Source organism: Orcinus orca, chromosome X, assembly GCF_937001465.1.
Source record: "Orcinus orca chromosome X, mOrcOrc1.1, whole genome shotgun sequence".
NCBI classification, from domain to species: Eukaryota; Metazoa; Chordata; class Mammalia; order Artiodactyla; family Delphinidae; genus Orcinus; species Orcinus orca.
In genome coordinates, this window is record NC_064580.1 from 28864015 (window position 1) to 28890072 (window position 26058).

General features: G+C 37.2%; 1 protein-coding gene across 1 annotated transcript in view; it reads right to left on the reverse strand.

Annotated features, from left to right (window-relative positions):
• DMD (dystrophin) overlaps positions 1 to 26058 on the reverse strand; it is a 2251544-nt gene that overhangs the window by 739702 nt on the left and 1485784 nt on the right. The window contains exon 49 of the mRNA XM_049704774.1: positions 9354 to 9455. Within this exon, the coding sequence (XP_049560731.1) occupies positions 9354 to 9455 (102 nt within the window). The remainder of the gene's footprint in view (positions 1 to 9353; positions 9456 to 26058) is intronic.

Sequence of the window (26058 nt, forward strand, 5' to 3'; positions counted from 1 at the left end):
GCAAAAATAAATTAATTAATTAATAGACTCCTACCCCCAACATCTTCTTAAAAAAAAAAAAGAAAATAGGTCCTTAAATCATTTTCTATAGGACTTAATTTTCTTGAGGAATCCCACTTAAGAAAAGCTGCCACGGGACTAAATACTAAAAAGTCATCACTTCCTATTTTAACTATCATCTATGCGCTTAAGGTTATTTATTCTATTGTGTCTGAGATCATGTCAAATCAGGGCTTTTAATTTCTTCTCCCAGGGTGAATGCTGTTAAACATTTACTATCACATCAATGAATGTAACTCTTTTCATTTATTAAAACATAAGCCTTGAATCCAAAAGCAAACAAAAAATGCCTCTGATCAGTAAGGAAAACCACCGCTGAAACTCATGACATGCAGAAGATATTTTTCCATTCTGACATCAAGCTAAACACTGAGAATTAAATATTATCAAAGGTTAGTGAATGAATATATCTATCTATGCAAAAGAGCAATAGATAATAGGGAAGAGACAATAAATGTAAAAGTAGACAACTAGAAAATGTCATGATCTTGGTCACTTATTGAAGGGATAAGAGTGCAGCAGATGGTGAAGTCTCATCATACATCATTTAACCTATAGGAAGTCACCTATATATGCCAGGAGAGGGAGAGGGAGATTAGAGACTGATTTACATACTGCTGAGATCTGCCCACTCTTCCGCTCAATAAGCATATGGCCCCATAGTGAGTGGGTGAGGAGAGATGGGAATTTGCTGTTTCTACAGTTGGCTTAGGTTTCACTTTCTTCTCATGGTGTAAGCATCTCACTGCATTGAGTTAGATTCTAATATTTAAAGTATTTATCTTACAACCTGGCTTCTAAAAGAAAATTACTTCCTCTGGGTCTCAACTGAAGCAACAGTGATCAGTACTGAACTTCATATTCCATGCACATAATGTAACTGAACAGGACCCGGCGGGGCTCCTGGACACAAGTCTTTCTGTGTCCCCCATTTCTTGTTTGTAAGAAATAGGCTTCATTCAGCCTTCCTGACCTCATTTGAGTTCCAAAGGGCAGGTTGGAACAGTTGCTAATCAGGGAAGGGAGGGGATGCGGAGACAAAGGAGGAGCAGTCAAAAAACAATAGTGCAGCCTTGGGACAGAATCCTGGTTCCACCTCAAAAGATACACATAACAATATCTTTGAGCTCTTTGGCAGAACTAAAACCCCCAACAAATGGAAGATGCTAACTCCTTGATGAAGCGTTCTTCATTCCAGAGAGAAGGTCACAGTTTGATAACCTCAAGAACCACAGGAGCTCATCAGGAGACCCCCTGAGGCCAGATTAAAGGAATGCAGGCCCTGCACACACCCAGATCCTTATCAGCAACCCCGCCCTTGAACCATTGCTATAAAACTCCTCACCAAATTCTCCCTGGTTGGGACACACAGTTTTGAAGGGCATGAGCCCGCTGTATCCCCCTTTGCCTGGCAAAGCAATAAAGCTAATCTTTTCTACTTCACCCCAAACTCTGTCTCCGAGATTCAATTAGGAGGCACCAGTGCATAGAGGCCAAGTTTTTGGCATCAATAACTGTACAATGAAATAGAATAATCGATGCTTATAATGATGACCCTGCAAATTAAGAAAAAATTAAATTACACTGTGTTTTAGAATCAGAAGTCCTGGATTCCAGTCCTAACTCATTATTACCGGTTGTGTGATCACTGGCAAATCAGGTAGGTCACTCAAATTCATCATCCTTGAAACGTGGATATAACACTACCACCTAACCCATACTTTTGTTGGAGAAACTAAATGAGATATTTTACATGAAAAGAACTCTGTGGACTCTAAAGTACTGTAAAATTGTTGGTTAGCTATTATGCACCGCTTAATGAAGCAGAACAGAAGACGGTCAATGAAGTTTTCATTAAAATAGTTAAAATGAAAATATTTCAACACTTAAAAGATTTGGTTTAGGCTATCCTGAAAATAACATGTTTATATATTCAATTCCCTTTTATTAATACATAAAACTCAGAATGGTCTATTCATTTATTAGAATGTTATCTTGCCCACTGTTATTTCCAGATGGTTAAATGAGATATCCATATAATTTCAGATGCAGAGATTTTAAAAATTAAGTAGTAACCCCCATGTACCACAAACATCTGAGGATACTGCAAAGTGTCAAAAATGCAAGAAGCTCAGAAGTGTATGTTTCCCAATCTTTCATAATTATTAGCAAACAACATCACATAAAATGGCTACAGATTTTGATTCAGCTGGTCACAAAAACACCCTTACAACTTCTTCAAGTACCTGGTGTTGAGTTGAAATTGATGATTTATATATTATGGAAGTTCTTTTTTGTTTGGTTTGGTTTTGCTTTTTGGTTCTCTGGCATGTGCCCAGATTTTTAATTCTCTCATCTTTTCTATTAGGCTGTAAAGTTCCTTTGGGTAGCAAAAAATGTTTGGCTGCAGCAGCTAACGCAGCGTTCTTCACATAACAAACTTTAAGCTGTGCTCATAAAAATCTGTAAAAGGTAATTTGCTACTCATGTTAATAACCTTTAACCAAATTTAAGGGAATCAAATGTATGTCTAAATTCCAACATCTTTAAATATAAAATTAGTGGAATAATAGTTAGCAAGTCCTACTCTTGATTAGATTTCTAGAGTTTTCAAACTTTGAATAGCTAAGCAAATTGCAGATCCCAGGCTTTCTTCACAAGAGCTCAAAACTCAACAGTCATAGTAAACTTGTTTTACCAAAAAGGAGGAACTCTGAGAATCATTTTTTTTTTTAATTTTAACTATTGACCTTTACTTTTTTTAAAAAAATTAATTAATTTATTTATTTTTGCTGTGTTGGGTCTTCGTTTTTGTGCGAGGGCTTTCTCTAGTTGTGGCAAGGGGGGGCCACTCTTCATCGCGGTGCGCGGGCCTATCTTGTTGCGGAGCACAGGCTCCAGACGCGCAGGCTCAGTAGTTGTGGCTCACGGGCCTAGTCGCTCCGCGGCATGTGGGATCTTCCCAGACCAGGGCTCGAACCCGTGTCCCCTGCATTAGCAGGCAGATTCTCAACCACTGGGCCACCAGGGAAGCCCCTGAGATCATTTTTTAAAAGGGCAAAACTAATTTCATTATAGCGGGCATTTGCACCTGAGCATTGTTTTCCGCTGTATATAATTTACTTGGAGTTAGTCATTAAATGTTAAGACTATTATATCAAAGAATGTGAAATTTCTTCTTTATGAAGAGCAGAAATTACAAGAAAAAATTATTTCTGAATATAGGTTTCCTTTTTAAACTTAAAATGGAATATAATTCTAAACTACCTGAACTTGGGATTTCAAAATTTTAAAATCTTATAGTTTTCTCTTGTGTCAAATGTTTGGCATGATATTAATATCTGCTACATAAATAAATGAATCCACCTGTGGCTTTATATACACAGACGTGCATGTGAATATTGTAATTGAAACATCTATGTCTCCATGTCTGTCTCTATAAATGCAATTAATACAACTGAGGACCAGGAGTGAAATTCAAAATTCTAAAATGCTTGTCCAGTTCCAGCATGAACTACTGAGTAAGTCTAAATTGAGACTTTTCCCCAAAATAGTTCCTCACAAAAGACTCAGTTCATATTAGCTTATAATGTCTTTTGGGTTTCAATTGTTTTATTTTGAACAACAAAGTTGCACAGTAGCCTGAAATAATCTCAAGAAATATGAATTTGGGATGCTTATATAAGTCATCAGCCAGAATTGGTTAATTAAAAAAAAAGGAAGTGAAGAAAATTGATAAACCAGTAGCAATTATTCCTAGGGTATAACCTCACACAACTGGTGAAGGTCATTGTAAACAAGTCTTTTAAAGATAATTTTAAAAAGCAAAACAATAAGTTATTCTGATGGGGTGTAAATAATTCACATCTAAGAAAAATGAAAAGATTATCTCTCCTAATATTTTGGGAATGGGCACCGAAGTTAGGGATAAATATTCCAGTGATAACACTGAAGAAGTGAAAAACGGTCCTTCTGGTAACTGGCAGTTAGCTAGGTGTGATGGTCCCAAGTGAACATAAAAAAACAGTCACAGAGGGCTTCCCTGGTGGCGCAGTGGTTGAGAGTCCGCCTGCCGATGCAGGGGATACGGGTTCGTGCCCCGGTCCGGGAAGATCCCACATGTCGCGGAGCGGCTGGGCCCGTGAGCCATGGCCGCTGGGCCTGCGCGTCCGGAGCCTGTGCTCCACAACGGGAAAAGCCACAACAGTGAGAGGCCCGCGTACCGCAAAAAAAAAAAAAAAAAAGAAAAAAAAAAAAACAGTCACAGAAAATAAATTAGACAGAGACAAGGTCACTCTGTCACCACAAAAATGACGAATATGAGGCACTGCTACTTCTTTAACAGTGACAGCTCTGCCCTGCTTTAATCCTTTCACCTTCTAGATAAAAACTGTTAGATACCTGATCACCACCTTGACTCCATTTCTTGAAAGCATCTAATCCAAAATGGCTTCCTCCTCCCTAATTCCTCTTTAGAATCATTCAGCCAGCTCTTGCCAATTCCCTCTAACTGAGATGCCCCACAGTCTCTCTTGAGGGCTTTCTCCTTTGCTACAGTAAGCTAAATAATCCTAATTTTTTTTATTATAGTTATCGTCCTAGTTGTCTTTGGACAGAGAGGTTTAACAGCACCATACGGGGATCCAAACACTGCCATACTGCAAATCACTTAGAAGGAAGACAGTAAGCTCTAGAGTTCTGGAATATACATCTATGAATGAACTCTTTCTATACAATACAAACGTGCCAAAAGCAAGGTTCCTAATTAGTGTGTTATTTTATAAAATGTGAGATTTCAAATATGGAAGTGCTAATCAATTAAGAAATTAAATATAATTAGGCATTTGACAATCTCATCCACATTCCTAAATGATTCTATCAGTTGCTCAAAAATTTATTATAAATTTTATCTTCTCAGAGGGAAAGTGGGGCTCTCCTTATATTCAAGCATAAGTGATTACCATTTATTCAACCTCTCATAGTCAAGACTTGTTACTCAGTTGTGAAGCTAATTTGCATTAAAAAAATGAAATTCTCCTACTTATGTATTAATAAATTATAAAATTTCTCTAATACTGTTGCGCTCTATAATTCTTCTCTGAACTGCTTCTATTATCATTGACACGGAAATTGTGTTTATCAAATAAGTCAGTCAAAATGGATCTGTTCATTTGGGGGGACAAACTCATATCTGTTATCTTGCTATTGATTCTGATGTTACCAAAAAAAAAAGTTGCACCAGGTAAATGAGATCATACGCCTGATAGATGATTTATAAAATCCAAATATTGTTATAACCGTAATATCTAATTGGGCAACATCTGACCAACAAGATACCGCTTGACCTGCTATACCATATACAAATTTTGAGATGCACATCTGTTGTGAGTGATATATTTTAAATTATCAGGCAAAAAAATAAATAAATAAACCCAAAGACGTTTTTAGAAATGTTAAGATGTTGATGTTGGCAGTAGAACAAACTCAGGAGAAAAAAACCCAGCTTAATCTAGTTAATTAACAACAAAACAGCTGGGAAAATGAAACATCCCTGGTTTTGACTGACTATAATTGAAAATGACTAATGATGCTGTCATTTTGCAGCTTATATTGGGGGAAATGATGCCTGGATGATTATAATTGGCCTCTTGACCATTTGTTTACAGTAATTATTTTTGTGTTAAAGGTTGGGGTGGAACCCTTTGGCCAAATATAGAAAGCTCCAAATACCTTATTTTTTTCTTATAGTTAAAAAAAGAATCAAGAGCAGTAATAAAATATATTATTAGATTCATGTTAAGATTTTTTTTGGCTAATCTAAAAAGTTAGCAAAGCAAACAGCTGGTGTGATCTTATCACTTTACCAAGTTACTAAGACATTTTAAATTCTGTTAATGTTCTCAGTTCTAATAATGGAAGGTGATATGAGTATTTCAAAATATATACACACATTTAAAAATTTTTAACATAAAGAGCAGTGTTCCAAATTAAGTTAAAGAATAAGTACAAATAGAAGAAAATGTTATCTAAATGCTTAAGTTCAAAAGAGAGTTAACCTTTTTTTAAATCGAATAACAAATGGCTTTTTTTTTGTAGCTGTCGATATTGTTGCTACCGATGGAAGTTGTTTTTGTTGCTTTTTAACTGCTAAATTTGGTGCTATTGAGGAACCTACTCATTACTCTGTGGAAAATGGAACACATTAAAATGATTAACAGTATTAACATAAAATACTATTACCAAAAGTATAACTTAATCAAAACGTTAAACAATTTATTGAACTTATCCAACCAATCTTCAACAACTTCTGAAGTTAAGATGAAGGAACAATGTACAAATCAAATGAAATAAAAGTGTGTGCGCGTGTGTAGGGGGAGAGAGAGCGAGATAAGAGATAGAAAGCAAAACAAAGATGCTTATTTCTTCAATCATATTATTCTAAGATTTTTCCAGTAATTTTGCATTAGAGATCTAGTGCTATATTTATGTCATGAGTAGAACTGTTTCATAATATATGTTTGATCTTTATCAGGAAATCCTCAAAGAAAATAAGGAAGACGTTTAGTTAGGGATGACAAAAAAAGAAACTAAAAATTTACCATCTTTGAAAATTAAATAAATCCTAGAGAAGTTGATAAAGTTAAGAAAAAGGGAAAAAAACCGAACAGGGATGAGCCCAGCTCCCAAACAGGACTCAGCTTGGGAGGTGAGCGTAGGAGGTAAGCAGACAGCTTGTCTGATGCGGAATGTGGAGGTGCCAATAGACAGTCAATTTTCTAAGAAACAGAATCATTTTCTGATGTGTCCTTAACTAGAATCTCTGCAAGTGGTGGACATACTACTTATCCATTTAGATACTGGATCTTATATACACACCATGAGGGATTTTCATTTTCTTTTTAAAGACTATCACCATCTTCTTTATAATTGTTATAGTTTCTAAATGTACCTCCTCCCCAAGACAAAAAACAAACTTCTATCATGAAAATGTACTGCAGGCTACTTGTACGCTTTTCCCTTCTATTACGGAGTCAGAAATCTCAAAGTTAAGGAGGAAAGGCATTAGGAAGGGCAAAATTTTTAAATTTTGATATATGAAGTCAAAGTCTAAAACAGGCTTTGTTTATGTACTATCAGAGCAATGGCTCACCCTTTAGAAAAATCATCCCTAATCTTTAAAAAGAAGGTTTTGATCCACGCAGAGGTTTAAACAGTCCCCACAGCTTGCTACCTTGTATTGCTGGGTTCCAGGTTTTGAATGATGAGGTAGTGTTTTAGCCTCTAGAGTTTTAGGCTACCACAAGCCCCAGCTAATCTTCAAGTGTGTCCAAGGTCATGGCCCTTATCAAAAGCTGCACGTGAAGAATCTACTTCTCCACACTCCTGATCTCCCAAATCAATCTTGCCCTTTTGCCACTGTGAACCTGATACGGTGATTCCTCTCCAAACTTGAGGGGTAAATGGTAGAGGAGGAATGAGTTTTCACTTAAGCTGTGCTTCTCCCCAATGAACTGATTTGAGAGGACATGGAGAAGGAGGGAAAGAGAAAAGAAAGAAGAGGGCTGTCTCTACACAGTCGTTTCAAGGGATATGAAAGTGAAGGACGTTAACACCTCCTTGCTTTCTCTTTCACTTCAGAAAGGTAATTCCCCTCTTATGTCACTAATGCTACAATAGAAATTAGATCTCACAGTGGCCCAGGAGTTGAGGGTATGATAAATTAGCTTCAACTGCCTGGATTGTTTACATACAATGAAAACAAAAATTTTCTGGTTGACTTTCAATTAAGGCTTTCCCTCTGTTTTTTAATAAAGGCACTAAAGCAAAAGCCAATTGAAATGCATGTCTGTAATCTGTAACAATTATGCCAAATCCTGCATAAAGTCTTTGAGGATCAAACAAGAGTAGGCAGAACAGACCTACAAAATGGTCCATTGGTCTGTCGCATTGCTTGCTATGAAAGTCACTCTGTTAATCGAGAAAGCTGTCTGCTTGGGGACTGGCTTTCTCTAGAGCATCAAAAGAAACCCTGAAATTTGCTGCTTTCCGGACCTTTTCTAGCTCTCCAATCTAAATACTGTACACATTGCTACTTTATGAAAATTATCATACCAGGCCTACACTGGATGCAAATTATTTTGGGGGGATGTTAGGAGTGGGGACAATGTATTCCTGTATAAATGTCTATCGATATCTACAGAGGAAATCTGTGCCTTTCACCACCTGGTGTTTGGACATTGCGTTTAGGCTGAAACTTCAAATTTACCTAAGAAAAAGCCCCTTGTAAACTGTAAGGAAAACAAACAAGCTTCTAGAAATGAAGCGACACAGTGTAAGTCATGGCAGTGTTATTTGCAAGGACAAACTACTTCTGTATAATGAGGTTATTGACCTGCACTGTTTTAGAGCAGTTTTAAACATGAGGGTGAGGCCCACTAAATCTCAGCCTGCAACAGTAGCTAGAGAAACCAGGACTGATCAATAAACAGCCACCATTACAGGCTCTTGGGAACCTTCATCATAATGGGAGCCATTATAATTTTGGTCAGGTACAGAAAATAAGGTGACCTATACCTAACGTCTATTTATCACTGGACTCTCATTAGCAAGTGGAAGCCATTGATTAGCTATTTTTTGAAAACTGAGCTGGTTTCCCATTTCTCTCTTCATGTAACAGCCCTGTGAATAAATGTGTCCTAGACTTCAAAATGCACATGGGGAAAAGAAAGAAGTAGAAAGCTTTCTCCCTGGCCAGCTTTTTATCGAAGAGAGAAGCAATTACATGACATTCCACTAAAAATTCTTGACCCAATAAAGTACTGAAGCCCGAATGCCGATTTTCCTCTTTCATAAGAAAGAGCAACAGAGAAAAGAAAGGTCATGGACCATATTGTGATTCTTTACAGCTGTTGGAGACAGACAGTATGATGCAGTAGCTTGATTTGAATGAAGCCAAATGATATGAAAAGCATCAAGGCTGGCAAGCGAAGCAACAGAGCCTCAAAGAATTTAATCTACCTTGAAGGTGGGAGTACTTTTTGTATTGATGGCAGCGCACCAGGACAGAAATGAGTCCTTTAATGCAATGACTCGTTAATAGCCTTAAGATCACAATACATAAATAGGATATGTTGATCAAAAAGATAGCTCTGCCTCTCCTATTGCAGGATGGCCAATATTTCTTTACAAGTTATTTCATCGATAATAAATAGACCATGTCAATGGCAAATGTACAACAGGGGAAGCATAACCCATTATGAGGTAATGGATATTGCTAGAGGTTGCTTCATTACCTTCACGGGCTGAGTGGCTGGTTTTTCCTTGTACAAATGCTGCCCTTTAGACAAAATCCCTTCCACATCCGGCTGTTTAGCTTGAACTGCTACTTCAGTTTCCTGGGGAAAAGAGCACATACAGTGCAGATTAACTTCACAGTTAGCAATAAAATTACTAAATTTAAATATACCCTTGGAGACTCCACATGTATTGCAGATCAATTTCTGTACAGTACATAGGGGCACAAAGTAGTTTTCAGTGCAGAGAAAAGAAATGGAGGTCTTTGGGCTTCCCTGGTGGCGCAGTGGTTGAGAGTCCGCCTGCCGATGCAGGGGACACGGGTTCGTGCCCCGGCCCGGGAGGATCCCACATGCCGCGGAGCGGCTGGTCCATGAGCCGTGGCCGCTGAGCCTGCGCGTCCGGAGCCTGTGCTCCGCAACGGGAGAGGCCACAGCAGTGAGAGGCCCGCGAACCGCTAAAAAAAAAAAAAAAAAAAAAAAAAAAAAAAAAGAAATGGAGGTCTTTGTGAAACACACCAAAGTTTAAAAAATTTACCCCGAATCTTCTTATGTCATAATACTATTATATAGAAACAGAGACACTTTATATTTTTCCAAAAAGTAGAATGCAATAATGAGAAGTATGATCCATGAATATGATTAATATGGATAAATACTATTGTTAGCTTCAATAATCTCAGTAATCCTAATGTCCATTGTACTCCACAAACCTCTTATTTTAATAGGATTCTTCTCGGGACTCTGGTTCCAAAATTTTATTTTGAAATAGAAACCAAATAAATCTTTCCACATCATTGTCAAAATTATTAACTTCCTTTCCAAAAAGTAAACACTTAAAGCACAGTATCAAGGCTTATTAATTATTAAGCAGTCAAATTAAACAGGCTTTTTGAGGAATGATTAAATTATCTTTAAAAATGTGTTTTTCCTTAGTCTGGAGAAGATTGAAGCATGACCGTTATGACCAAAAAACGAAACAAAACACAACACAAGAAAAAAACATCCTCTTCAGATATATGAATATAAAGTGCTTTGCTACTGGGTGCTGTCTTGCTCTCCTGAAGAGAGGACAAAAGAAACGTGCGTAAATTGAAGCTGAAGGAAGTGAAGTTAAATATTACAGAAGACTTTTTGGATGTAACACTTGTTAAACACTAGGATGGAGTATCGATTAATCAATGTCAGGCGTCAGTCAGGGCCTGGCAATCTTCCCCAGATGGCAACTCCTGATTAACACATATCCCTCTTCCTCCCGCTCCTACCCTGTAGCCTCCCAGCACTGCTGTGTATACGTGTCTTCATGCCACTGTTTCCTTTATCCACTGTGTTTGTACCTGTCCTCTCTCAGCTCATCTGAGCAGGGTGTCCTCTGAACCCAAATTACCGTAATCTTATATGGCACAGTAGGATGTCCTGTAACTTGTGAGTGCTCATCGCATGCTCTTGAGAAGGATTATTTCTTCAGTTCTTATAATAAATAGCAATGGGAGGTAGGCACTTTGGTTAAAAGGGTCCATAACATGAAGACTAACTCCATGTGTTAAATGGGTACGTGTGCCACACACACACACACACACACACACACACACACACATCACCTTTAGAGACAATAATTCTGGAACAAACCTAGAATTGTAAGTATCAATTTACTCTTTATGATAAAAAGTTCTAAATGTGATTTTTTTTTAAAAAAATTGCAAAATTGTAACAAGTTCAAAATCGGAGTGTACTTTGTGAGGGCTGGGTAATTCCTTCTTCCTTTAAAAATGATTTATAAGTACACCCAGTGTAAATTCTATACCTTCAGAAAATGAGCACAAATAGTCTATAATTTTACCACTGTTTCAGGTATGCAGTAGATGACGAGCACTAACACCTTTCTCTCCCTGCCCCTAGTCTTCAATCGCAAATAAAGAGTTCCAAAGATCACAAAGAATCGATGCCACTTTTGAGAAGGCACTGGCAAATAACCAGGATTAACAGACTGCATTTGATATGACAAGGAAGTCCCTCAGGAAATAAACGCACAAATTTTAATTCATGAAAGTTTCACTGGCAAATGAACAGAAACAGCAGCAAGGCTGACATGAGAGCAGCCCCAATATTACTTAGAGCTCCAAGTTCTAAAGTGGTGCTTATTAGATGGACTGTGGAAAAGGTGGCATGCCATGTGAAATGTCTATGTTTTGCAACTGCAGAAAGTAAAATATTTCCTCTTCAGGCCACTGAATTTGCCCTAGATTTAGCCCTCTGATGAATGAGCACTACAAAGTCACATCACTTCCGTTTATAGAAATGTTTCCTAGTAGCATGTCCTTTCATCAACACTATTGCCATCTCTTCGTCCTTTAATGAAATAATGGAGAGTTTAAGTACCTGGATAAGATTTACACCCGGTCTAACAGAAATAGAGCAATGGGTGAGAGAAATCATGTTCAGTTCTTAATTCTTTGTGGGTACTTTCCCTTCGCAATTTTTTGGAGAACTAGATATCTAATGATATGCACCTTTGATAAACTACTTTAGAAAGAACATTTTGAAGATACATTTCTTCAATTTACCTCACTACATTTACTTGTAGTGTGAATTTATTAGTTAAAAGATAGGTCACTTATTGAGGGTCGAATTTTATTGCTTGAAGGGTCAACTGTAGTAAATACAATTAAATTTCCTTAAAATGTCTCTTAGTATAGTTTTCTTAAGTTGGTGTGAAAAAATACACTATGACAAGCTGATCATCACCATGAAAAAAATGGAAGTATGTGTGAGACAAATTTAAAAATTTTGATATCCCTCCATGCAATTAAAACTTGACATGGAAAAATTGAAAAGCAAGCAAACAAACAAAAAAGCCCAGCCAAATCACATGACTATGCAGAGATAAGAAAAAGCTGAAATCATTAGCTGTGCTGAAAACATCAACCAACTGCTAGAGTGACTGCTAGAGTGATTATGTCACTATAATAATGTTAACAAACCAGAGTTGCTAAGACTTTACCATATGTCAAAACACTGTATGTTTCATACATTTTTTCCTCATACTTACACTCCTACAAAAAGGGTATTATCTGGGACTTCCCTGGTGGCGCAGTGGTTAAGAATACACCTGCCAATGCAGGAGACACGGGTTCCATCCCTGTTCTGGGATGGAGCAACTAAGCCCGTGTGCCACAACTACTGAGCCTGTGCTCTAGAGCACACGTGCCACAACTACTGAAGCCCGCGCGCCTAGAGCCCGTGCTCCACAACAAGAGAAGCCACTGCAATGAGAAGCCTGCGCACCGCACCGAAGAGTAGACCCCGCTCGCCGCAACTAGAGAAAGCCTGCGCACAGCAATGAAGACCCAACACAGCCATAAATAAATAAATTTATAAAAAAAGAAACGGTATTATCTAATTTTGCAGATGCTAAAACTGAGGGAGATTAAGTCAATTGTCCAAGGCCATGTAGCTTGCAAATGGCAGAGTTGATATTATTACCGGGAAGTGTGTATCACTAAACCTCCACTTTAGCCCTCCTTTGTTGAGCATAGCGTGTGTGTGTGTGTGTGTGTGTGTGAGTGTGTGTGTGTGTGTGTGTGTGCACGTGCTAAAACTGGCAGCCACATCTCTTACTATCATGTTAATTTTTTCCCTCTTCTTTAACTCCAATACATTCTATAGTATCCTTCCAGTGTAAAAATGAAAGAAAATCCTGCCTCTTCCCACCGGAAAATAAATTCTTACATAGCTTTTAAAAAGCTCCAAGGGTGTCTCTTTGTGGGTTTACAATTGCCAAACTGATGATATCCAGATCAGAGAATTGGTTTGAGCAAATCTTTTATCTCACAAATGGCCTCACATCTTTATATGATTTAAGATAAGGTGAAGGAGGCCACCACTAAAATGGAAACACAGCTAATTATAGTGGCCAGTTTTTTGTAAGTAGGAAGTGTTCAACTTCAAAGAACATTCAGACAAGAAAGTCTTCATGGGATTTCAACCAAAAAAATCTCACTTCTAATAATAGAACATTTCCATTTAAGTTTTTCCCTCTGCCTTATTCTTAATATATCCCCTGTAATATAAGATTGCACACCAGGAGTTAAGACCCTTATGATGTAACTAGAGTTTTTTTTTCCAACATAGTATTGACAGTTCACTAAAATCTCATGCATAATTTTAAGGATATAATTTTTATTAAATAGGTAATAGGAATAACCCTTCATCGATACTAGGAGAATACTGCAGTGTACTTTAGAAAAATCCAGCCTTGATAGGTTTTCAGAATGGAGTAACTCTCTAAGCACCTTCAGTCTTATTTCTTATTAGACAGCATTACTAACATTGCTGGTGGTGTTGGTCTGATGAGCAGCGAAGCAACGGTTAGTGGTAAAAAAGACTGAACCCCTTTGAGGATGAAAGTAACAATTCATATGCAAATTAACGTAACTTACATTCTCTAAGAATTTATTCATTGACTACTGTATTTCTAATTCAATATTAAACTGATTGCACACTTTTTTTTTTAAACTAGAAATTTGGTGCTAAGGATAATATAAGAGAGCTACATTTTGCCTTGTTTTCCTTTATTATTTTAAATTTATTTATATTTCTATCATTTTACTTATTGCTAACCTTAGAATATATCAATATGTATGTATATATATATAAGTGTATATATACATAAAAATATATATCACAACATAAAAAGGGTGGGTGAATACACTCTCTTCCCCGTTGACTTTGGGCTTTACCACATGCCTCACTTAGGTCAATGGACTGTGGGCAGACATGACTGCATGACAGCTCTGAGCTAGGTCTTTAAAGGCAATTCAGGATTTGCTAGTACCTCTAGTTCCTGCCTTCCACCATGAGAGAATAATGTATCATAAAGAAGCTGCTCTTTCAGCCTGGGTTCTGGAATGAGAAGACATTTGGAGCAGATCCACAGCCTAGGATGAGAAAATCTGAACTTGACCCATAGCGTAGAGTAAAGCTGCCACTGATCTGCAGACACCTGGATGAGTGATCAATGTTTGTTCTTGCAAGTCACTGGGATTTGGGGGTCATTTGTTACTGCAGCAAGAGCTGACAATTACAATGTTATAGTGAAACAAGCAAACAAATATATGGCTTTCTGGGGAGAAAAAACAAAGTAAGCCTTTAAAATAAATGGGCTCTAGTCACATATATTGACTGCACTGTCTCTCATTCCATATACAAACTGTTTGCTAAAAAGGGTGGCAAGAAACGAAAAATGAAATGGAATCAATATTGTGTTAGAGCCTGACTTCTCTGGCTTAGATTGTCAGGCAGACTCTGACAAATGAAGGCTGATGGATGGAAAAACACAACATTGTGCAGCTGAGTTTCTCTTTTCCCTCATGCTGAGTGACTATTCTTTTATTTATCTACAATTAGGTTTGCTAGACCACAGCAACACGACTCTCCTTCACTGTAACTGCAGCCTGTCAAGTACGTGCCAAGCTGATTGACAAAGAATGACAGGTTCTCTCTTTCCATTCTGAGCTAATCAAGGGCAGCCCACCAAAGGGAGGTTTTCTTCTGATTTAGAGATTTATGGATTTCAAAAATAATCTGGTCAAATATACAAAATATAATGCCATATTGATTTTTAAAGTGGCAAGTGTTCTGAAGCTAAGAAGATAGAATCTATTAAGGTACACACTTGGAATATTCAAGGCCAACCAAAGAGAGGACATAGGTGTGACCATCAGGTAATGAGACTGATATCCAGAAGCCACTTGTAGAAGCCCTCCATTCATAAAGATGGGGTTTCAAAGTCCTTTTGGCGGTAGAATGCCTTTGGCAAACGAAATCTTACCCAACCCTCCCCAGCATACTAATCAATTCATTCAGTAAATATATACTGAATATAAGAGCACCTATTATGTTCTAAATACTATTTTGATACTGGATATATCACAGTCAATAAAACAGACAAAATTTTTCTGTTCTTGTGAAGTTTACATTCTAATGGGAACCATGGACGATAAAATATAAATTATGGCACATCCAAGGATGAAAAGTGCTAAAGTGAAAACAAAACGAAACAGAGCAAAGCATCAAGTGGGGATAGGAGGTGTATGTGTGAGCTAAGGGAACGTGGGAGGTGGACATTTGAGAAAGTGCCTCCAGGGGAAAAGCCTCACTGAGAAGGTGACATTTGAGAAAACATTAGGAGGGACTGAGGGAGTGAATCAAGCAGTATTTCAGGGAAGAACAATCCATGCGAGGGCAACAGCAAGTGCAAAGGCCCTGTGGCAGGTGTGTGTCTGGCATGATCAATGCAAGTATAAGGAAGCCAGGGTAAGAGAAGTCTACCGAGCAAGGGAAGCAAGCCAGAGAGATCGGGGAGGGTAGGTCCTGCAGGGCAATTATGTGAGGACTTGGGCTGTTACTCTGAGTGATATTACGAGGCACAGGAGGGTTTTCAGCAGAGGAGTGATATGATCTGACTTATTTTTTAACATCATTCTGGCTGCTGTGTTAAGATTAGACTGAAAGAATGCAGAGAATAGACAGTAATTATGAGCAGACTCCCAAGGGGGTTTGTTAAATCTACATTGCTTGGAGGGAAGTACTTGCTTGCTGAAACCCAATGTACTTACTCCAAAAATCTTTATACATACAGTTCTTAAATGAGGACTAAATCTCTGATCTGGTTTAATAGCACAGGACACTGCTTGAAGCAGTCTCATTCATTGAAACTGGTGCTCTCCAGGTTTTACTATGTTCCTGAGTCCTTAGTGGTGACGAGTGTGGGCTCTTCAGCCTGGTTATCTAAACTCCAACCGTGGCATGAATTGACTAATTGCAATAAAGACCATATGGCCCATAAATCCTAAAACATATTCTAAAACCCTTGCTATTTGGCCCTTTGCAGAAAAAGTTAGCCAACGGCTGATCGAGAGAAATGGTTAGGATTGGCATTTGTGACTCTAAAAACCTTCAGGTACACAGAAAAATTATATTTTTAAAGATAAAACACAAGTGACATTTTGCCTTTTACATCCTTATATAGACACATAGACGTAGTCAAACAATTTATAGTTATACTTTAGAGAGGGCTCAACAAATATTTTAGGCGTTGTGGGTCATACGGTTCCTGTCATACCTGGAGTCTGCCACTATCATGTAAAAGCAACCATAGACGATATGCAAACAAGTGAGCGTGGCTGTGTTTCAATAACTATTTACAAAAAGACAGAGTGGACTGAATTTGGCCCTTGGACTATAGTTTGCTGACACCTGCTTTGATGTATTACAGTGTTCTTGGAAGTAATCAGACTACGGATAAGAACATGTGAGTTCTAGGCTTATTAAATCCTGAGCTGGGGCAAGTTACTTAAATTCTCTAATTTCAGTATCTTTAATTATAAAATGGATGAAAGTGAGAGAGATTATTGTGGATACAGGGTTAAAAACAACTTTTTCCCCTCTGCATCAGACTTTGACCTTCAAAGAACTTTCTAGCTGTATTTTCCCTGGAAACCCGATAAAATTGGAATGTCAAATGTGTTAGTAGGCAGCATTGCTTCTGCAAAAAAAAAAAGACTGGTAAATTACACCTGGCTTAGGAGTTCTACATTTGAACTACAAATGTGTAAGGGAAAGTGATAGTTTTGGGGATCTCCTGAGCGCAGTAACTCTTGTAATTGAGCATGTACCTTTCAAGGATCTTGGAAACTCTGTCTGTGTTATAAGACGTTAGCTCCTGGGACCCATGAAGCTTCTAGGCCAGGGATGACCCAGCACCACTGTGTGAGTCTGCTTTCTTTTTACTTGAACTATCATCTGAGAGCGTGCAGGTGCTGCAAAGAGAGTAGCTCTTGGATGGCTCGGTGAATGTTGTACAACTGCTGTGTATTCTAAGCCCACTGAAGAGAGATGCCTGATCCCGCCTTCCTGGGAAGCTGTGCTTCTGTTCCTGTAGCTTCTAAGCGAATTTAAAGCTGCATGTGGTTAATGCTAGCCTTGTTCAGCTGCACATAAGAAGACTCACTGACGGGCTTGACAAGAATCATTTCTAAGACCCACATTTTATTTCCACAAATATACTGCTCTGAATTGGGATACGTTTTACAAATGATGGGATGCCATAGTCTACTTGGCAGCACCTTTTCCTTAGTGACAGATAAAATAACGATGCATATTCTAATCAATGGTGTCTTAGAAACAATGAAATATGGTATGTGACCAGGATATTCATAGTAGGTCAGGATCAAATGATTTAGTATATGCAAAGGTAATACTAACTGCTACCATTTATTGAGAACTTACCAAGTACAAACACTCTGCTGTGCACTTAACATTAATCATTTTAAGTAATCTCATTCAATCTGCACTGCAGAGCCGTTCAGCGGACATTATTATCATTTTTCAGATTAGAAAACTGCAGTCACGAGAGGTTAAGAAACTCGCTTAAGGCACAAGCTAACAAATAGTGGATGTGAGATTTGAACCCTGGTCTGTCTGATGCATATCCTGAATACTTATTTACTATACTATAGGTTATATTAAGTATGGTACAAATATACAAGATTTTATTTGATGAATCACAGGGTTTAGAACCAGAATAAAGTAGTTTTGATTAATGTGTAATTTTAGTTTAAATCAGGGTTTCTCAACCTCAGCACTACTGACATTTTGGTCTGGGTAATTATTTGTTGCAGGCAGCTGCCCGGTGTATTGTGGGATATTTTACAGCACACTTGGTCACTGTTCACAAGATGCCAGTGGCACTTCCTCCTTCCCCGGATGTGCCAACCAAGAATATCTTCAGATGTTGACGAATTCCCCTGGAGAATAAATCACCACTAATTGAGAACCACTGAATTACTGAATGTGTGAATGAACAAATGAAAGAATGTCTATCTACTCATGGTCTACATTTCCAGTATACATGAAATAGTATGATTTCATATGAACACCTTTCTTTCCTTTTTCCTTTTTCTTATATGGAGCACTGTTTGCAACACCAGATGTTTATGTATTTTTTTTCAGATGCACTACTATGCACACTATGACTCTTAAACCACATTTGAATGTGGTTCTGATGAACTCTAACCATAATCGCATGTTTCCCTTCCAGCTGAATTGTTCCTCAAAACATCGCTTTAAATAACCCAAAGGGATTAAGGAACACAGCGGATTCTTCAGAATAGAGAGACATATATATAACAAAGTAATTTTTCCAGGTCTCTGCATCATCTTTTCCTTTCTTTGTACATTCACCTTGGCTAATGGTATTTGCATTATTTCTAACTGATATGGCACAACCCTAAATTATCATCCATATGGTAAATGGACATAGTCCTTAAAAAGTAAGTATTATTAAACACTAGAAGTTTCTTTTTAAAATATAAAACAGCAGTTAGGAAAATTTTCATTGAAAGCAAAGAGCAATTCAATTCTGACTTCATGACTGACATACACTTCAAAAAATATTAAAGATGCTTTGTTTTTACTGTTAAGTGTTGTACCAAAATTATAGTCATTATATAAAACAACTCTTTCTAAATTCTTCAATAACTTGTAAACTCAAAGAATCAAATGAGTTGCTGAATTAAGCTTGTATTTAAAAAAAAACAGCAACAAAAACATCCGAGATTTCTCTTCTAAACAGCTTTTCCTTAAACATGTATAGAAAACAAAGCAAACATGAAGGTTTCTGAAAAGAAGGAAAATAACACATGATGGACTAAAGCCCCTTCTTTGGTTCACACAACACGTTAGCTTTCATCTTGGGCCCTAGGTCTTCAATTACTCTGCCGTACTTAGTTTTTATAGTCTTGCAACTTTCTATGATTTCTACCATTCCAGCAAGGGGAGCATATTTCATTGGTCTCCTGTAAAGTCAATGATAAGGTTTTGGGTAAGGAACTATGGACCTGTATGTTAGGTTCATATAACTGCTAGAATCCAGAATATACAGAGAACTCATATCATCTGTAAGAGAAACCAAACAATCTAACAGAAAATGGGGCCAAGAATGTGAAGAGCCAACTCATGGATAGAAAAATCTGAATGGCCAAGAAACATGAAAAACTGTTCAACCACCGATATGCAAATTAATGTAATACATTCGTGCCATTTCCTGTTGCTGTGGAAAGCAATTTATGATACATAATAAAGATATGAATATTCTGATGAGCCAGCAGTTCTACTTCTAGGTATTGTCACATGGTTTATGAGGAGACCTACAAAGAATGTTCTTTCAGCACTGTTCACATTAGTGAGAAATTGGAAACAACCTAATGATTACTCATATGGAATCTCATAACCCTATTGTTTTGTTCCTATTCAAATAAGAAATACTTTTTAACAGATTACTTCTCTATCCTAAAGGCACTTTAAATCATTGTTCTTACTTTATATGGTGTCCAAAATTCTATTTAACTCAGTCATAAGTTAAACTTAATGTTTCTATTCATAACTGACTCATTGAAGATATTAAAGACAATAAAAGAATAATGCTGTCTCTAATAAATCTGACTTCAGCTATAATGTCATATGCATGATATAATCTCAGATGACATTCGTCTAGTTTTGAGTGAAGCATAGGAATGTATATGTATGTGTGCCCAATTTTGTATTTGTGTTATCTCTCTAATTATGTAGATCACTAATACCTATTACTATGCTAATACTAGACGATATATTGTAATCAATGTTACCATGAATTATTAATTTTATGTTTCTTATCATCTACTACAAATAATGTAAAAGACAGAGATGCTTATCTATCCATATTTTCTCTACCTGCTATTCACAAAAGTTCTCTCAGAAAGTCCTGAAAATTAAAAGTATGCACACATGGCTTTGTAATTTCATGGGTCAATAAGTAGAATTTTAGTTATATCCTATACTTTCTTGTGAGTGCTTCCATATTTTGCCTTTTGAACGCTTGAGAGAATTATTAATTTCAAGAAAATCAATTTCATTGGAATGACTAGCATGTTATAAAATCAGTTATTATTATAAATGCATCTTGAGTTTTCTAATCTTAAAACTATTATTAAAATAGTCCAAGTTAAATAATTATGGCTGCTTTTATTAACTATACACATTGTGCCTTCTTATGATGAGTAATTGCTAAATATTCATTATTCCCAGAGGAGGCAATGAAGTATTCAGAAATTGGAAGTTGTGGCATCAGAAGTATTGGGCATGCAAACTCTCAGTTTCTAATGTATATTGTTTCGAAATTACAGAGCAAATGAAATGCATTTACACTGGGTGATAATTTAAGTAGTTAATTTACAACTAAGGTGTTTCTTTTTCAAAATATGTATATCAGATATATATTGAAGTATTTGGTATCCTCCATAATATGTGTAACTCCATACATAATATATACACATATTTCTTTTCCAACACGTAAATGAATACGCCTGGTTATACTAATGCTACTTTCTGAAGGATAGCCAGGAAGAATGAGAGAAATACATGAAAAGGAGAACAGAAGATAGGTGGTAATTTGGAAGTATTTGGAATACGAAGGTAATTGCTAAGTCATGTATAACTGACTAAAGAATGTAGTAACATCAGCTAATTTTGTCTCTTAGATGAAAGGAGTACTTTTAATATACAACCTAGAATTGTATTTGTTAATTAGATTTATAATTTACACCTATTCTCAATGACACAGAAATTAATATAATAAGTGAAATCTCAGGATACAGAACTGTATATTCAAGAGGAAATATTGCCATGGCATTCCTTAAAGCACTATTTTTAGAATGCTATAGAATTTCATTAGAGGTATTTATCTTTAAATTAATGTCCATCAGTCATTTCAGTAGTTTTTTAAACTCTTAAATATGAGTGGAAGTTTAAATTGGTATAAGTTTATGAGATGGCAAATGAACAGTAAAACAGCTTTACTTAAAATAAGTATTTCTTAAAGTGTCGTTAGTGTTAAACGATTTTTCTGTGCATTTGCCTTTTTCCTCCCCTTTTAAAATAAACTCACAAAGATTATGGCCATAGCTTCTCTCGCTTTTGTCTTCCCCCACAGCACCTGATACAATATTCTATCTGTAAACACCAAGTCCACACCCTCCCCCCTCAGAAAAGTACGAGTGGCCTTACGTTGCTGTAACTTCTTGGCAGTCATCCTTACCCATAACAATAGTCATACTTGCTTTTAGAGGTATCATAATTACGTGTTTAGAATTTTAAGTATTCCTCTGTGGTAACTCACAGATTTAAGGATTCCTTTAGCAACCAATAGAGTTAGATAAGCAGAGCACGGCATTTCCTGATGAAAATACAAGTTCCCAGCCATGAAGGCAGTAGGGTAGACACACTCACCAGGCACACAAGGGGCACTGGAACAGAGACGAGAGGGTCAAGGAGAGTACAGAGACCGGCACTGAGGCCTGTAGGTCATGTATGCCATGTAATTTTCTCTCACCTGCCGATCCACGTGCCATCTTAGGAGCAGAAGGTTAAAGGAATCTGAAAGACTGGCGAGTTACCCAAGTAATACCAACACATATAAAGAGACTGGTAAATTTGTTTCAGAGTGAGATCCTTTTTTCTCACTACCCAACATGGGGGAAGCTTATGCAGGTCAGTGAGGAATAAATAAAGACGTTGCATCTGTGTGAGTCAGTATCTGACCCCCAAGACATATCTACACGTCTCCTCCTGCATGTTTATTATATTTATGACTATTTGCCTACTTAAGAATCCATCACGATGTTTCTCAAAGTGTAGTTCCCAGACCAGTGGCATCAGTATCACCAAGGAACTGCATGTGACAAAGATTCTCAGGTTATTCCGCCCACATTAGGGTTTGAGAAGCATGGCTCTACCTGGTGTATACTAGAATTGTGACTGGGTAAGTGTTAAGCCTGGAATTTTAATTCATTTCTATACTTATGGATATAACATTTACCTTTCAGTGATACAGCTTTCTGAATAAACAGCTTCATGGATATAGCTTTTTTAAAAAAAATATTTGTTTATTTTTGGCCGCATTGGGTCTTTGTTGTGGCGCGTGGGCTTTCTCTAGTGGCAGTGAGCCGGGGCTACTCTTCGTTGCAGTGCATGGGCTTCTCATTGTGGTGGCTTCTCTTGTTGCAGAACACGGGCTCTAGGCACGTGGGCTTCTGTAGTTGCAGCACACGGGCTCGGCAGTTGTGGCTCGTGGGCTCTAGAGCGTAGGCTCAATAGTTGTGGCGCACGGGCTTAGTTGCTCCGTGGCATGTGGGATCTTCCCGGACCAGGGCTCGAATCCATGTCCCCTGCATTGGCAGGAGGATTCTTAACCACTGTGCCACCAGGGAAGTCCGATATAGCTCTTTTGAGACAGAGAAGCAAGAAAGGCGGTTGTATTTTTTTTTTAAGCCATGATCAGAAAAATGGTACTTTTTGAGTACTGCAAAAGGCAAGTGCACAGCATTTCTGAAAGCATCTGAAAATCCAGCCTGTTATTTTCTACAAACACTCACTGCCACCAAAGGTGGTAACTTGCAAGTTCAAAACCTTCCTCATTTAACATCCATTGTTTCCACCCTGCATTCTGTCTGCCAATCAAACCCATCCCTTGGGCAATACAGTTGGTAAACCAGGTGGTTCATTCATTCACTTAAACAGAAGTCGTTTGAAAACTGTTAGAAGTGGTCCCATATTTCTCCTTCACACATACTGAGAAAGGGATGGTATCCGCGTGCAGGGCAGAGCTTTCTTCTGAGGGAAATTAAAAAACTAATGCTAACACTGTTTCAAATGTTCTCACATAACCTACTCCAATGTATCATTATGTAAACTTGCTCTTAATGGAGAATGGAAGACTGGTAAGTAAAAAATTAAAACTGTAGTGCAATAAAAGCATGATTTTAACAAAGTATAAAAATGGTTGAGGGTGACTAAATGGCTTTTAAAGGTATATTTGACCAATAGAATGATCAAGGAAAGGATAGGTCTGCTTTTGGAGAAGATGGTATAATATTAATGAATGGAAAATAGAAGTGGGAACCCTTTAATTCCTATTGGGTTTGTTTCTGTATGTAAAGAGGGATGAGATTCTGACTGCAAAGAATAAAACAAACAGCTATGAGAGGGAACTGGTGCCCAAGATGGGTAAAGAGATTAGAAAGTCCCCAGCTGCTCAGAATTGACTCTCTTGATCTAGATAAATTACATCTCAGGACACTAATGAGACCGGCAAGTCAAACAGCAAACCACGATGGGTGGTCTGGAAGATTGGAAAAGTGCAGTTTTTATTTTCTAAAGGAAAAATAAGGTGTGGGAATAAAATTTTAAGCTTCTAACTAGTTATTTAAGATTTGGTTAGAAAATGCAACGCAGGAAGAACCTACAAGCCTTCTTCAGTTAATGAAATATTTTGAAAGAACGGGAGACAGTTGACACAAGTGCTTTAAAAAGACAAACCCTGTCATAGCCATTACGTATAGCTAGACTGATACACAGAGAAGGCAAATATTTACACACCGGTTCCAAATTTTTTGAGAAAATTAAATCTGTACTTACTCTATCATTTGCCATCACATTGAGATTCTGTACAGGATTGTTTGCCAAAAAGGGCAAAGATCCATTCCTATGCAATTCAAAGGTTTGTTTTAATACTTTCAGGTTATAACCTCCAGACTAGAATCTATTTGTCATAAGGAAAATTCATTAAAATCCTTGTTAAAAAAACATTTTTTTTAAACTTCAAGTTGTAAACTGTATTTGTATTAATAAGAAAAAGACCAGTAACCTATAGGGGAAAAAATTGGAAATGAATGTAACGAACAGTGCACAGAAAAGGAAATTACAAATGACTGAAACATTTTGTGATTCTGAAAAAAGTTCATCCTCACTCAAAAGAATGCAAATTAAAATGACAATGAGATGTCATTTTTTCTTGCTTAGCAAAGATCAAAAAGGTTGATGACAATGAGTTGGCAAAGGTGTCCGGGAAAAAACTCCTTCATATTACTGATGGGAGTGCTCTATGAAGAGCAATTTGGCCATATTTACTAAAATAACAAATGCCATTTTGACCTAGTCATTTTACTGCTAGGAACTTAACCTATGGGGATACTAGCAATGTGAGAGATGACATGAGCATAAAGTTATGCACTGTCATACTGTTGCAGGAGCAAAACTTGAAAACCAACTAAATGTTCATTAATTGGAACGTTGGTCAAATGAGTTGTGGTACATCCTTAGAATACAATAGTATTCAACTGCAAAAATGAGAACATTCTTAAAGTGCTAATATGGAAAATAATTGTCAGTATATATCATTAAGTGGGAAAAAACACTATTCAGAAACAGTGTTTATAGTATCCTACCAATTGTTTGGCTTTCTTTGTGCGTGTGTCTTTCTTTTTTAAAGAAGACAGGAGAAGGAAAGAATATATACACAAACACACACTCATGTCCTATCCTTGGAGTGCTATTGAAGAAACTGATAACCTTGGCACCTATGGGGAGAGAAACTGAGTGGATGAAAGATGGAGATTCAAGGGAGGATTTGAATTTTGTACCACAAGAAAGTATTATTTTTTCAATAAAGAAAATGATTTACTCTTTTAAAATTTGTCTTGAAGGATGAATTCATTTTCAACCTTATAATAAATAACCCAGTATGAACTTACTGACAGAGTACTAAGTCATTTTGTATAAAAGGACCATGCAGATTCTCTCAAAATTAGAAACAAAAATGAAATATGTAAACAAAAATAAGTTTTACAAAATACCCATACCACATGCAATAAATACAATACGACAATGTGATTATATTCTATTGGGCCACACACTACCTTATTTATTACGTTGATTTCATGACTTAGCAATGGGTCACCAGCAATAATTTGAAATACAGTTCTTTAAATTATCTCCTCCTCTTCATTCCTACTACCAAAGTCCTCATCCAGGACCATGTTGCTCCTCAACTACCTCAATCATCTCCTGACTGCTCTTCCTTTTTTGGTCTGACACTCCTCAAATTTGAGTTTGCCAGTCACCTCTCTTTAATAGCTCCCACATCTCTCGAAGATAATGTCTAAGTTCCTCAGTGGCATACAAGCCTCACCCAAACTGGGCTTACAACATCGTTGTATTTATTTTTCTTCCCATACTTCGTGCCATTAATCACTTCATATCTTGGTTCTTATTGCCTCTTCTCTCTGGAACGCTTTTCCTTTCCCTCACACACATTTCACTTTATCAATTCCTACTCATCTTTTAAAGATCCAGTTCAGACATTACATCTTCCAGGAGCCTGTCTTGGGACCAGAGCTTCCCAAACTTTAGCAAGTGAAAGCATCTTTTGGAGGGCTTGTTAAAACAGTTTCTTGATCTTCACTCACATCTATTTTGATTCAAGAGGTGTATGGAGAGGCCCAAGGATTTACATTTCTAATAAGCTTCTAGGTGATGCTGCTGCTGGTCTAGGGAACCACACTTCGTAGCTGTGCTCTAAATAATACCCCCACTGGGTTAGGTATCATTCTTCTGGGCTATCACAACATCCTATAAGTGTACTCACCACACTACATTGTAAATGCTTCTGCATTGATTGCATTTAGTACACTGAGGTATATTTATATACCAACTCATCTCTAAGCAAATTGAGAATGAGGGCCATCTTAACATAGGAGGATACTGTAGTTAATCAATAAATGGTTAGTTAGCTGAATGAAAATTTCATTAGCTTAGTTTCATGTTTTTCTTT